Raw genomic sequence first — 15305 nt, forward strand, 5'->3', positions numbered from 1 at the left:
CATTCAGTGGTGTTTAGGTTGAGGCAATAATAGGGCAGGACAAATGGCATGTTGAAGGGCATGAACATGAGAAAAGGCTTTGGCACGTTTGGCTGCATGGGAGGATGTTGTGATGTGCTGAGAGAACGCAGCCACGACCACGCTCTGAGGGACGCCGGGGCAGGGACTCTTTCCCCATCGCTAATGAGAAACACTTAAACATCAGTCGTGGAATGCAGGGCTATTACTTCCAGGTGCCAAATGTCGATAGTACACAAGCTTATGAACAGGCATGTGTGTGCAGGCAAGCATGTACGCAAGTCAGCATGTCCACCCACAGTAATATTCACACAAACACACATTTATATAGACGGAAATACCCCAAAGAAACAACCCCCCTCCCACCCATCCACTCACACACACACGCATACATATACGATTCCCATACGGAAAGGCTTAACATCAAACCCAGAAGGATTGTTTCATGCATTAGGCCCATTACGATTTTAAATGCAAAATTGCCATATTGTGTATGAAATGGATTGTTTGAAGCCAAGAAACCATAGTATATTATCGTATTTTATCATTGAGAAGAAAGACAATACTCAGGTTAAAAGGCTTCAGAAACTTCTTGAGTGTAGAAAAACTGCAAGAATGGCAGAGCAGTGTTTCTGTTCCTCTTGCACCTGATCAGGTTCTGACAACAAACAAAAAACAGGTCTGATGGCAAACAATATATTTTACTTTGTTAAACCACTTAAATCCTATATAGGCCACTGTGTCCCAAACAGTGGGTCGGGTTCCATGGTCGTTCATTTAAAAGAATATATTTTTGGGGTCTTACTCTTGAGCTAAAGTTTGGAACCACTGCTATGGGCTACTTTGTTAACCAGAGTCTCCCAGGGCAGTATACTAGGCCCTATACTATACAGCTTTCGCTCTGCTCTAAATATCTTGACCGAAAGTAGCCAAATCTACAAGCTCAGCCAATCTAGGACATCTACAAGCTCATTTGCCGAATGTTCATAATGGGGATGCTGAGGTTCAAGTTGTTAGAATGTGCGGTGTACGCGAAAAAGCAACACAAGAGCCGCAATGAAGTCACCGCTTGTGAAGTCACTCAACTTATGTGTCGTCGAACCGATAATGCGGGAGCTCAAGTGGCCATCTGCGCCGGTAACAGCGGCACACCCAAAACAGAAGGAGATATTCCCTCCACGCTCCCAGTCCGGGCGGGGCACGGAGCAGAGGAAGAGACAAAGCTACAGGAGCAGTAACCTGGGCCAGCTCTCCGCATGGGGGGGGGGGGCAATTATACACAACCAGAGCAGAAGCTTTGCCACTCCCTATGCACGCACGCACACACACACACACACACACGCAGAGGCAGAAAACATTTGAGCTTATGAAAAAGAAATATCACGTTTCCCCGATCTTTTGTGCACGCCTGAGTGTTTGGTTCCTATAGCTTTTGTATAGGAACCACCACAGACAAATCTCGGCTCGGCCAACGGGGGTTGAGTCAGGATATTCCCACAGGGCAACAAAAGGGCCCGTGGTAATAGTCTTCCTGTAAACGGCAGGAGAAAAGCTGTGGACAAACATTCACGGTCTGCGCAGATTGAGTTTGAAAGAGGCGGAAAATCGCCATGGTTGTTTTTGAGTGTGTGAACCCATTCCTTCCCCACCTATTCACATATCAGCCCGCTATACCCAAGGTGATTCCACAGTATCCTGAACCCTGGACATGTGTGTGCACTAGCATTCATCAGTATAGGCCTATGACAGAATAGGAAGAAAAAAATTAAGAAACAAAAATGACAAAGCAGAACCCGAAAATGCCGAAATAGGAAGTAAATCTACAGTGACAGTGTGTTAGTCATCAGGGTACTTTCAGAAATTGTGATAAAGCTATAAGTAACCCCTGTTGATGACGGCAGAAATATTATTTATTATTACAAAATGCTGAGCTCTCTTGAGAGTTTAATGCCTCTTGATGTTACAAGTCATTCTCTGTGCTTTGTCCAACTATAGGTGCATGTTAACATCACATCAATTTTTTTTTACACATTTTCACCTCCTACTGTAGCTGACCAGTGGATCCAGAGTACAGTTGGGCCACTGAGCAACTCCACTTAAGCAGCTAGGGATTAAGTATCTCACATAACGACATCTCAGCGGTATGTTTAGGGAGATATAGGACCTCATGCTGCTTAAGCAGATTTCAGTTTGGGGGAGACAAAGTGAACACGGACGGTGGGCAAATTAAGCAAAGCTCATTAAGGTTTTTAGGTGATCCTGCGGACCACCTTATCTTCACAAAGCTAGTTAAGGCGCAGAGTGGAGATTAAACTGACCGGTGGCAGTTATCACAGTAGAAACCCAAGACTTCCACTCTACTATTTATACAATGTTTCCTGTGAAAGTCATACTGCTTGGCTTGTGTAGTGACCAATACCTGATGATGTAAAATGAATTTTACATATTAACCAATGGAACATATGAGCCTGCCCCATAGTTGCATATTTCGGAAAGGCGTCGTGTGAAGATCACAGTAAAATGCTACACCTTCCTCTATCTTGTATGTCCCCAGCCATTGTGTTTCAGTAAACAAAGGTTTGTTTACGAAGAAATCCTGTGAGTAGACAAATAATGTGTTTTGTCAATATAGGCTACCATGCTGTGTGAGTAACTGCTAGAGGGGCTTTAATTTGGCTGAGCAATTTCACCCAGATGGCCCTGCATGGATGCAAGGGCCTTGATCTGGATAAAAGCATCAGCTACAGGCCAGAGATGTAAATCTGCCCATTATTCTCCTTGATCAGTAGTAATTTCAACAACTAAAATCACAGCAGTCTTATCTTCACCAAGCTGTTTTGAAATGGGTCATTTATTGTAGATCAAAATGGCTGGTCACCAACATTGTGGTTAAAGGGCAATACCACTTTTGTAGAGGTTTGGGTTGTGTAATGTCACCTTGCCATGATGAAATTCCAAATGTGGCCAAGAAATCTAAAACAATTGTTTCGGTGATTAGAAATTGATAAATTAAATTAATTCAAAATACTGATATGCTCCTTCATTGACTTACATTGTGCGCTGAAACAGCTCTCAAAGTCACAGTAAGTATACTTACTAAAACAGTGACTTTGACAGCACGTTTTAACAGCGGGCGACAGCCAGACGAATTTTCCGGAAGTGCATTATATATATTTATTTTTTAAGATATTTTTTTGCGGCTTACGCCTTTTATTGATTTTTGAAGGGACAGACAGTAGGCTGACAGGAAACGGGAGAGAGATGGGGGGATGACATGCAGTAAAGGCCGTGTCGGGTCCGGGAGTCGAACCCGCGGCACACTGCGACTGGATTACCAGTCCGGTGCCCAGACCGTTACGCTACGGCCTGGGCCCGGAAGTGCATTATTTGTCAATGCAACTACTGGTGATAGAGGCCATAGCAGGCGAACAGGCGATGGTCGAAAAGTGGGCGGAGGAACGTCGGCCGAAAAGATAAAAATAATTCATCTTTTGGGCGACATCGCCCGGCGACAGTAGGCGATAGCCAATGAAATTCAAGCGACGCTCGCCACACACAAAGTTTATTCTTATACAATATAGAGCCAACCAAACCCAGTACCTTTTTATTTTAATATAAAAATGTTAACTTCCTTTTGATTTTGCCATTTTTATTAGGAAGAAAACCCGGACTGGATCTGTGGATCCATATCCAGATCTTCATTCAAATAGTAAAATCAACAGGAAGTTAACATTGAATCAACATTGTTTGTGTTCATTTATGTGCTAAAACTTAAAGAATTACCTTGAGAGCTGTTTCACTGTACAATGAGGAGCATGTTTTGAATTAGCAATTTCTAATTAATGGAGCAATTTATTTTTGATTTCTTGTCCATCTTTAGAGTTACATCATGGCAAGGTGATGATTTGAAATTTGTTGTTATAATATTTTTCATGTCTTGATTATGAATTGAATACCCAGGACCTGAATGGAAACAAGACCGCAAGGACTTTTTTCGGTGCTATTCTGTACCGTTTACATTTCTGCCTAAGGCAACTATACAACAGAAACCTAAAAAAAAAGAGGTCTTGCCCTTTAACCACTAGTCATTCCAGTCATTTTGGAATGCATGTTATTAAGGCCAAAAATGGCAACACATTTCAGGGGGAAAGAAATCCAAAAAATCCAAAAAATTCAAATAGAAAGAATGTGTTGCCACAAGCTCAAAGTGCATCACAACAGCACAAGTTGTGGGCTTGTAGATCGGCTATTTGAGCTATTTGTTGAACTTGTACGACAAAGTGGGCTCAAGTGGTTAATGTCATGACAACATTGCTCTAATTAGCACAACAGTACCTGCTAAATTGTGTTATCAATTAAGTGGCCACTCTACTGTAGTGACACCGCCTTGCTCGTATAGCAAGTTCTACATAAGAAATTTCAAATTAGGTTGAAACTTGTTTTGTGGTCGCGTGATACCCACATGACTGAAACTCTCAGACAAGCTGGCATTTAACAGAAATGTCATCTTATTTGAGCAAATAGAACATGCTATAAATCACATCATTTGCATGTGCATGTCAAGAATATCAGGCCGTCATGTCTCCTCCAGACACCCTTTTTAGTACTGTTCAATCATATTCATTATTTAATTTAGCTACAAGCTGCTACAGGGTGTTTACTCAGCATAACCTAATCCTGATGCTTCAAGTGGAAAATGGATCCACATGCCGCACATTCTATATGGAGAATGCAAACTTTAATTATGTATTTGTTCTATACCTATGATGTAAAAATAATGAAAATATAGCCTTTGTATTTGTTTTAAGAAAACTAATTTAAGGAAATATACCCATGATGTGTAGTGTGTACAATATATGACATAATGAGTGACATGCAGTTTTCAGTATCGTTGAGGAACACATTCGCTTGCAGGGATCAAACTTTCAACTATTGTTCTTTCCAAAATAGTGAAAATAGCTCCGATCAAGCTGTGAGCTTTTTGTTTTTGTGGAATACCGTCGTATGACAAAGTATAAAATTGGACTTTTAACGACACCATCATCTGATCCATCCAACTTTTTGACAAAATACCAGTCAAAACATTGGATTTCCATGGTCTAGGACTCTCCAAAATCGGGACCCAATAAGCTGGCATTAGTCAGGTTCCACCTGCCATACTGTGCAGTATGAGATCTCTGTGCAAGAGGAAGATGCGTAGCAGCAGTTCTAGCGTTTTTGCATAGCATCTGATATCAGAAAAAAAGCCCCTCCAGGAAGCACGCCTAGGTACTTATGCCAAACCATATCTGTTTTCTCAATCTCCATGTGCAGCAAAGTGCAGTTGGCTCCATGTGATGTTGTATTTGCATCGCAAATGTGGGACATGGGACCTGTTTGCACACTCAACTTCCCCTTTGGGGCAGATCACATGGATGTCAACAGCGCACCGCACCCACAAACACACACACACACACACACACACACACACACACACACAGAGAGACATGCATGCGCATATATCCACACCCTAACCTGTGTCTGTTTAGACACAAACATGCATAACGCCAAACAAACAAATGTGCGTCCATTTAGCTATCATTAATCAAATGAGCAGGTGGTAGTGCAACCGATGCCAGATGATTGTGATTTTGGAGAGTTGGACCAGTGATTAGCGATTACAGATGATTTGCCCAAATATTTAGTAAAAAAAAGTCATTTTATTGTATTTAATCATTTAAAATTCGAAAATGGCTGATTTACAAGCTCAGATAATGAGCTTGTAAATCAGCCATTTTTGATTCGATTGGCCACTGATCGGATCGGATGATTTTCACTCCAAATGACTGGATCGGTGATCTGCAATTTACCCGATCTGGAGAAATTGAGCTTTTATACCATTTAAGTGGTATAAAAGTCAATCAGTATAATATTGTTTTGCATCTTTGTGACAGGCCTAAACATTCTCCCCTTCCTCTCCACAGGAACAGTTTTGACAGGGGTTTTGACAAAATTATTATATTATAATAATTTGGGAAATATTCAAATTTTCCCCTTACGCACAAAATCGGTGTCAGTATCGGCCGATCGTGAGAAAAGCAATCGGTGATCGGTCCCAAAAGAATCTGGTCAGGGCACCTCTACTATTTCTATAATGATGCCACATTGACAGTGGCGAACAATGAGCGATATACCAGTCAGAGTCTCACTGGTATTTCGGACTGTCAGCTCTAGTGAGTGGTTCCACAGCTGAACAGGTCCTCAAGCCCATGAACCACTGCTTTGAAATATCGTCGCTGGCAGGCAGAACGCTTATCTTCATATTTTAACTTTTCGTGATTTTTCGTAAGTGATTTTTCGCCTACTTGATCATACTACAGCGTCACACTAAATTATCAAAAGTAGCAGACACAAATTAAATTCATGGCGATTAACTCACAGTCGTATTGATGTGATAGCATGTTTTTCCCTCACTGTGGTCTATAGTATTGATAATTTGTCCACTCTGCATCTGAGAGGGTTTCTAAATACTGCCGAGTGTGCATTTTTACCAAATGACCAATGGGGGTTAATGGAAATAGAAGCTCATGTTTTCTGTCTTGCAACAGGTTTTACCCAAATAAAACATTAAATAAAATATTTATGAAAAATGTTAATAGATAGATTGAATTCCTGGTTTGTGTTTAATTAATCTGTATGGTGTATTTACTGCATTTTGGGTCTGGGGTCGTTATCTTGGGCTGCGCCTGCAACTATCAATTATTCTCTCAGACATAATTGTATTGATTCGTTTTTTGGATTACCCGAAAGGCGGATTCAGCACTGAAGGCATTATTTTATACTTTGTCATACAATGGTGTTGTGCAAAAACACTGTAGACATCTATAGTCACTTTTTTAAAGTAAGTAAAAACATATATAAAAAATACGTATTACCAATAATGACATGCCCTAAATAGGGTTTGATTATTAATTGATTATTTCATTAATTGATGATCAAGTATTTTTGATAATCAATTACATGGAATGTGTTCATTGAACGGTGGCCATTTTGCTCTTCCATCATACTGGAGTGGAGTGGGGCAGACCCCACTGGGCGGGGGTAGGGTGGAGTGGGGCAGACCCCACTGGGCGGGGGTAGGGTGCCTGTCCATGTCTTACATCATACGGGAGTGGAGTGGGGCAGACCCCACTGGGCGGGGGTAGGGTGCCTGTCCATGCAGGAATGCACAGAGAGGGTGGGTATCAGTTTTGTCAGTGACCCTGAATGACCTTTTGCCCTAGACGGTCACCTGAAAAAGATAATGCACTCATCATCTGTCAAAATGCTAACGTCTCACTACTGAATGTCAATATGTTGGTTTCAGACTAGAATGTCATGTTTTCATACAACTGACAGTTAACCACTTAAACTGTGTATACTTTGTTGAGCGGGGGCCCCCAGGGGTCTATACTTGGTCCCCTCCTGTTTCCCTCTCTACAGCCGGAAGTAGCTGGGCCAAAAACTCACAATGCATCGTGTTGTGAGCTTGTACATCTTCTATTTTTACAGAATGATTGCCTGTTTTAGCTGAATGTTTACCTAGTATGACATGTCCAGAATAGGGACACACACAACAACTTAAACCCTATAATTGTAGTATGACACTAGCGAAAACAGCCAATCACAATCACGATGTGACGGATTGTGAGCTTGTAGATCTGCTTTTTTCACTATTTTTGACAATCTTTGATCATTTCTGCCAATAATGAGCACGGCATGCTCAAAGTAAGGATGCCAGGTGGTTGACAGTGGTTTAAAGTCCTATTATGGTTGGCATAATCTGTGAAATGTGCACCAGGACGATGCACTGCAAGCAAAGGATAATATCCTTGTGCATATTATGCACACGCCTCCATCCGCTCGACTCAGCTTCCCACTTGCAGTCCACATTGCCATGGAAACATTGAGATTCCCAGCAACAAGGAGATGCAATGTTTAATTATAAATAGGGCCGAACTCTCTAAAAAAAAAATCAGAGTCCATTTTCCACGTAGGTATATCATGCTAAGAATGGAGAGCATTGGGATCAGTGATGCCCAGAGCTCAGGACTGATTATTTAAGCCTCAATTCTTGCTCATCAGTGGAGGCGATTGGTGCAGTTCCTGCCTGGGCTTTTAAAGCATGTTCAGTCAAATTAAATGTCATTAAGCTGGACAGGAGGAGCAGTAAACAAACTGAATTGTAAGGCTGCATAACAACTACACAGTCAGGCACGCAAGTGAAAGTATTAAAAAAAACCCTAAACAAAATCTAGCTGGAGGGATGTTAGCTTCCAGAGTAGTGTCAGATAACCAACCGCCCATTAAGACAAGCACAGACATGGCAAAATGGCTTAACTTAATGAAATATCATCTTCAAAGAGTTAATCCCAATATATATATATATATATATATATATATATATATATATATACACACACACACACGTATATATATATATATATATATTCTTAAATCACCAAAACGATCAAAAAATATATATCCTCGTGAGCTGCGCAAAGGAAACCATTTTGTGATTAAAAAAAAGAATACAAATTGTAGCCCCGATAAGCTGATCTTTTCAGATATGTTACACTATCCTACAATCCATTGTTCACTCTCGCTCTAGGCCCAGCCCACTATATCTACGCGTGCTGTGATTGGCTGAATGAGAGTACGGTGCCGTCATCGCTCGGAATGCCCATTCATCTCTGCACTTGGGCGTTGGACTCCGCATCTTATTAGCAACAAGGGAAATTTCTCCATTTTCCAGCCTGTCTACGGCGACACAGCCACAAATCTGGGATTTTTTATTACTTCTGTTCACTTGGCAGTTTTTTTTCTTGCTATTTTTTAATTTCTTTCACTGCGTATTGGACCTTGATTTCTCTCGCGGTGAACTTTTCAAACGGGGGACATTCTGCAAAGCGCCTGCGTTTAAAGAAAGAAGAGCTTGTGGTCTTTGTTCGTTTTTGGATCGGTTGAGTTTCTTTGTTGGAGCGAAAGCATGGGAGCGCAATACTCCAAGGCAAAGGGCGAAACCGCGGTTGAAAAGCCAGGAGAGGTGGCCGCTTCACCAACTAAGACTAACGGACAGGTAAAAATTATGTTTTATTATCATATTTACATTCACCAACTGGAAGCAGTCTCACAGGGACTGGGGGGGTTTGGACAAAGGCGCAATCCGTGCGTAATTGTCGACTGATAACTAATACGGAATTGCATCCAGGAGTTGTGAATGAAAATTACTAGATTCTATGTTAAATGATGATAAACTCGCTCTAGTTTGTGAGCAACAGTTGATCGTTGGTTGTATTTTTAATTTAATACACTGCGAAATTATTCTCGCGTTGGTCAGCATTGTGGGCAGTTTTGGATTGCTTAACGAACGTGGACAATATGAGTTTTATTTCTCATTTTGAACCCTTTTGTGGCAGAGGCGGAATCCTTTGTTTAGAGCAAGTCGCCTAGAATGTGATCACATTGTAAGGATTAGAGTGAAACCATGTGTTGATTGATTCGGGGACATTTGGGATCACAGTCACTCCATTTCGATAACAAAAATAAGAAATTACTTATTCTGTTTGTAGCTTGAATGCATGGTAGTTGAAGGAAGACGAGATGCACGACGCCAACAATGGCTTTGTACGCTCCAGCACCACGCCTTTTGTTAGCGATGCTCGAGTAGAAAGTGGAGATGGCAGCTACTATCACACTGAAAACAACAGCCACACAACGAGACATGCATTGCGTTGGTGTGCTTTCTTGGTCAGGTTGTTAGACCAACGATCCGTTTTTTAACATGTTGAAGTTATTGTGATGTCCACCAGAATGTGGCTCTTCGTGATCTTGTGTGTTAATGAGCATCTGCCGATTTAATGAGCAGCTGCGTTGCTTTGGCGCTCCGTTGAGTCTGCTCCGCTCTTTGGAGCGACCAGGCACCGACCCCTTGCGACCCACTAGAGGCATTGCGCTCCATGTTGCTCATCGTGGCAAATTATGTCAAATGATATTTTCGGATGAGCTCGTAGGCCGACTGAAGCATAACTTCAAGCTATTTGTTCTAAAACGTTATTTGCTAAGAAGGGCCTCGTCAAGGCAAACGTTCAGACAGAGAGAAAGTGAAATCATGGAGCCCACTCCGGGCTTTAAACGGTGAACGGAGAGTCTGTGATGATTTTATGGTGTCTGCTGCCCCTTGTGTCAGTCGGTGGCATTGGTCTATATTGCATTCCAAATAGCATTCCTATTTACATTCTCCTCATTTCTCTCTTGTCTCGTTTTTTTCTCTCTCAGGCCTCATTTCTCTCCTGTTTTTCTCCTCAGGAGAACGGTCATGTGAAAGTAAACGGAGATGCCTCTCCTGCAGCCGCTGAGGAGGTGGTGCAAGCCAATGGCAGCGCCACAGCTGAGGAGGCACCTAAAGAGGAGGCTGCCACGGCAGAGGAGGTGCCCACTGAGAAGGTAGAGGCTGTAAACGGGGAGAAGGTAGAGGCAGCATCTCCTGCTCCCGCTGAGGGAGAGGCCGCAGCAGCCAAGCCAGAGGATGGAGCCACGCCTTCCACCAGCAACGAGACGCCCAAGAAGAAGAAGAAGCGCTTCTCCTTCAAGAAGTCCTTCAAACTGAGCGGCTTCTCTTTCAAGAAGACCAAGAAGGAGACGGGCGAGGGCGCAGAGGGTGATGAGGCGGCCGCCGCTCCCACGGACGAGGCCAAGGTGGAGGGTGCCGAGGAGGCCGCCGCTGCTGGCGAAGAGGCCAAGCCTGCTGAGGCAGCCGCACCTGCCACAGAGGAGGCCGCGAGCCCAGCGGAGGCCAAGCCAGAGGCAGAGAAACCCGCCGAGGAGGCTAAGGCCACCCCGCCCGCAGAGGAGCCAAAGGCGGAGGAAAAGCTGGCCGAGCCGGTCGTAGAGGCCAAGGAGGAGCCCAAAACGGAGGAGGCTGCGCCCGCAACACAAGAGGCAGCATCACCAGAGGCCCCAGCAGCTGCTGCCGAGGCCGCCGAGTAATGCCAGAAGCGCAGGCGGCCATGCGGAAGAAAAGTCTAGATAAGGAGGAAAAAAAGATAATCAAAGAACATTTCCCTGTTCGTATGTTGGAGTTGTGCCAGTTCCATGGCGTTTGGAGAACTTGTCTACAACCAGGGATATTTTAAAGCTTTTTTTTTCTCTCTTGGTTTCCATACCCCCCCCCCCCTCCCTTTCCCACCCCAACTACACAAAACCCATCTCAGTCCAATGTTACTACTATTCCAATGGGCTAGGGAGGTGGGTGGCTTACAAATATGTAAAACAGAAAAAAATACACCCACATTTTGCCATATATTTTTTTTGCATCAGTATTAAATGTTTTTTTTCCCTTCATTTTTATACAAAATGTAAACATGTCAAAAGGTATGGACTTGCCCATGGTATGAAGGAGATGGGGACACAGTTGCGATGTAAATGAAGGGGGTGGGGGGGGGTTCGGGAGAGCAGCAAGAGCAACGGCTTTTGGAGGTGGCACCCTTGTGCCTGGGAAATGTGCCACAGACTATTATGTAAGGAGTAGTCTTAAAAACACACGACACGTCACACACACACACACACACACACACACACGATCGACCAACGTCTATATACCCATGAGAGGACCGTGCGGTTTACAACACTAAGTCATTTACTATAAGACAACAAATACAATTCCCAGTTAGGTTTAGGAAGTCATATTAAAAAAAATCATAGGAGCTTTTCACTTCTCATTAGCTGTACCAGTCAGTGATTCAGTAGAAAAAACAAGTTTGTATAGGCTTTATTGTTTATTGCTGGTTTTATGACCTTAATAAAGTGTAAGTATGTATAGGCGGGGTGTTTTTAACTGTGATTATTGTACAAATGAAATCTTGATCTCAAGAAGCACATGAAGTTTGCAGCTCTCTTTTCCACCCGCTCATTTTGTAAGATAACAAACAAAATTCATTCTGGAAAGACCTTTTAAGCAATTTTTAACTCAACCAAGCTGTGATAAGTGGAATGGTTACTGTTTATATACTGTGGTATGTTTTGATTACAGCAAACTGCTTTTTTTCAGTGGTCTTTGACAAATTTAAGGAATCTCTATCAGATGCAATGTTTGTGTAGCATCTTGTCTCTTTTTTTTCTTTTGTAAATACTGGAGAAGCTTTGACCAATTTGACTTAGAGATGGAATGTAACTTTGCTTACAAAAAATGCTTATTAAACTTCTCTGCTTAAGGTGTTCTGATTTTCTGTGAGCACACTAAAAGCAAAAATAAATGTGAATAAAATTTGAGCTGTATTTTGTCTTTTTCTTTCCCCTCCCTGTGGCAATAAGTCTGCCTGTGGTGTGTCAGACAGGCAGAACAACTGCTTGTTTGAAGTGTAGTTTTGACACCTAAACTGAGGTCACATTCATACCAGAGAGCTTTGCTGCGATTAAAACGAATCCTGCTGCGCATTTTCAGAAAGTGCGCTTCGTTTGGCAGGTGTGAAGGCTCATTCGAATCCTAATGCGCAGCAAAGAACTGCATTTTACTCCGCCCAAAAACGGGGGTTTCGCTTCGCTTCCAATCGCACTTGACTACGATTCGGTGCAGGTGTGAATGCAATCCGCAGTAAATAAAGCAAACAATGTGGCGGTGAGTTGGAGACGGAGAAGGCATATTTTACGCAGCGCGCTGCGCAAAGATGTCCCGTTACTGTGGATAGACGTGGTCGAATGAGGAGACTGAAGCCCTGATCGAAATGAGGACGTGTACATTAATCAATTGCATAAGAAAACACATAAAAACACTGCAGTGTAGCCTATTATAGCCTACAGAATATTCTGTCTGTGCGTGCCGTAAACATGGAGTGCTGTCACTGTGTGGGGACTGGGGAGTTATATCAGTGCGATCATGCAGCGCTGTGCCTCCATGCCCAAAAGAACAGTGTGTGGCGGCTGCGTGCATAGAGAGAGAGAGAGGGGGGGGGGTCCCAGACGGCACGACACATGCACGTTATGAGTGTAATTTTATCACCATATATTTCACTGTGTAGGCTAGTTTATGAATGGAACACATTGATAAAGGTCCCCCGTTTCCAATTGCGAATGACAGTGTGAAGGCAAACCGCAGCCAATTAAATAGGCAAGAATCCCAATTTCCCCGCCCAATACGCATTCGAGTCTACCGAAGTATTAGGTGAGGATGTGACCTGAGTGGATTATCATTTTGAGCCAACGGATTCTGGTGCTGCAACACTTTGGCGCAAGTCCAAAATCCATTATAGAACAAGTTTGATGCTATGCCACATAACATTTGTGGAAGTTACGATGAGAAATGAATTGTCCACTGGGGCCCATACTCATTGAGATTAACTGATTACATATGGGCTGATTTAAGTAATGAATCAGCCCAATTTAGTTGGGAATATCACCTGTATGTGTGTGAAAGCAAGCAAGTCCAATTGTCCATGATATCCGGTGTCAATCTCGAGAATGTGTCCATAACCACTTTCAACATGGCATCCCCATTTTTTGCATGTCATTAAAAGCACACTTCCAAAATTTCACAACTGCATATTGCATTAGACATCTGAATTCAAGCCTTGCCAGCCGGTGCAGCCACTCACTGGCACAGCACACCCGTTTCCAAAACAGGCTTCTGTGTTTGTAAATGTTCAATTAAAAAAGGTTAATTATGCTGTTTGCAATGTATTTGGCGATGGGACTCAATAAAAAAAAGGTACATCTCAAATAATGCATCCTAATTGCCAACAAAGTTTTAACTGTAGGGCCTAATTATAAAATTATCTCTGTCAAACAGGTGAGTAGCCTACAATAATTTGTGTGAGCCATGTTCAGGCTTTATGCCGGACAAATAGCCCCCCAAACCCACTGACTCAAACTAAGTGGGGTCCGGGGAGCCCTACCTACTCTAAGGGTGAGCCCATGGTATAAAGAAGGATAGAGACTGATGGGGAGCCAGCTAGAGGTCCTTAAGGGTTCCAGGGGGTCTCCAGCAAAAATGGGGAACATTTAAACAAGTAAAGCTCAATTTAATTTGCCTCTAAAATAGCGGCGCTTCACTTGTAGGTTGTAAAATGGCGCCAAATCTCGTATGGGGGTACATATCACAACATCTTTGCAAATGGGGGCCCGCGGCCAAATACATAGCAATTTGGGGGGTCCTTGGCATGAAACTGTTTGAAACCACTGGCTTAAATCACGGCATGTTATTGTACTCGAAACGACATATTTCAACATGCTTTCTTTCGCTCCACAACCACAATACCTGCCTGTGTAGTCCAAGGGCAGTCTCTGTCTGGGGAGCCTCGGGCAGCAGCTGAGCTGTTTCTGACTTCTCTCCCTATACGTTGTTTTACTCGGAGTAGTGACCGTGTAGCATATCTGAGTCTTCAGTTTCCAGCTGTTTATGAGCAGTTAGCGACATGTACCAAAACCGCCTGCAGGCGACGTAAAAAATAATTTACATCACGATTCACGGTCCAAAACAACATACGCTTAACGCTTTGTCAAGTCAAACAAGTCACACATTCCCAAATGAAGACCGGAAATTATCAGTAGCTGTCTGCAGCCCAGGTATCCCCTGGTATTGTGGCTCCCCCGTGTGGTTCTATATAGAGCGTCGCAGTCCCCACCAGGGCCCAGGAAATGATTACCGGTATCCGTTCATTTTCCTCAGACATTTCAAAAAGTATTTATTTAAAGACCTTTAACATTTTGGACAACAAGCTTTCAGGAGAAAATATGGCACAAAAAGTAGTTTCAAAAGGTAAGCCAAAGAATATTTTTTTTAGCTAGAATATCCGGCCTTTTAGATACAAACACCCTAAAGATCCTGGCGCTCTTGTACAATGTCACTTTGACTATGCCTGTACATCTTGGTATACTGGCATTTCTATGACCCACAAGAAGAAACTCCAGACCTCTCAAAATAAATTGGTTAGAGTGATCCTGAAGTTGCATCCTAGAACTCACCTTCTCCCTGCCCACTTTACCAGTCTGGGATGGCTTAAAGTGGAGGAGAGAGTATCCCAATTTAAAATGTGTCTAGTTCACAGGATTAGAAATAATGTAGCACCCAAATATTTCAGTGACTACTTTTCAAGGGTTAGTGATACTCACAGGCACTACACCAGAGGGAGCCCTACTGATTTCAAACCCTGCCTTTTTCACAACAATATGGGAAAAACATCATTCCTATACTCGGCATCAGTTCAGTGGAATGGCTTGCCTTCCAGCCTCAAGGTGATCAGTTCCCTTGAAAAATCCACATGTCGTAATTTTTA

At 42.9% G+C, this 15305-nt stretch overlaps 1 protein-coding gene across 2 annotated transcripts; it reads left to right on the forward strand.

Moving 5' to 3' along the window:
* Positions 1-8743: 8743 nt before the first annotated feature.
* Positions 8744-12306, forward strand: marcksa (myristoylated alanine-rich protein kinase C substrate a). Of its 2 annotated transcripts, none has more exons than XM_083790873.1 (2): positions 8744-9115; positions 10315-12306. In XM_083790873.1, the coding sequence occupies exons 1-2, from the start codon at positions 9026-9028 to the stop codon at positions 11023-11025; spliced, it is 801 nt and encodes a 266-aa protein (XP_083646999.1). In that variant the 5' UTR covers positions 8744-9025; the 3' UTR covers positions 11026-12306. The 2 variants fall into 2 exon arrangements, with proteins under 2 accessions (XP_083646999.1, XP_083647000.1); XM_083790874.1 differs by having other exon boundaries at positions 10345-12306.
* The last annotated feature ends 2999 nt before the right edge of the window (positions 12307-15305 follow it).

Source organism: Protomyctophum parallelum, assembly GCF_964188405.1.
Source record: "Protomyctophum parallelum genome assembly, chromosome: 19".
Taxonomy (NCBI): domain Eukaryota; kingdom Metazoa; phylum Chordata; class Actinopteri; order Myctophiformes; family Myctophidae; genus Protomyctophum; species Protomyctophum parallelum.

Excerpts from the sequence above, each read along its gene's own strand:
- marcksa (XM_083790873.1), top strand. The coding sequence starts at position 9,026 with ATGGGAGCGCAATACTCCAAGGCAAAGGGCGAAACCGCGGTTGAAAAG. Across the intron at positions 9,116-10,314 it reads CAACTAAGACTAACGGACAG|GCCTCATTTCTCTCCTGTTT; the intron begins GTAAAAATTATG and ends TTTCTCTCTCAG.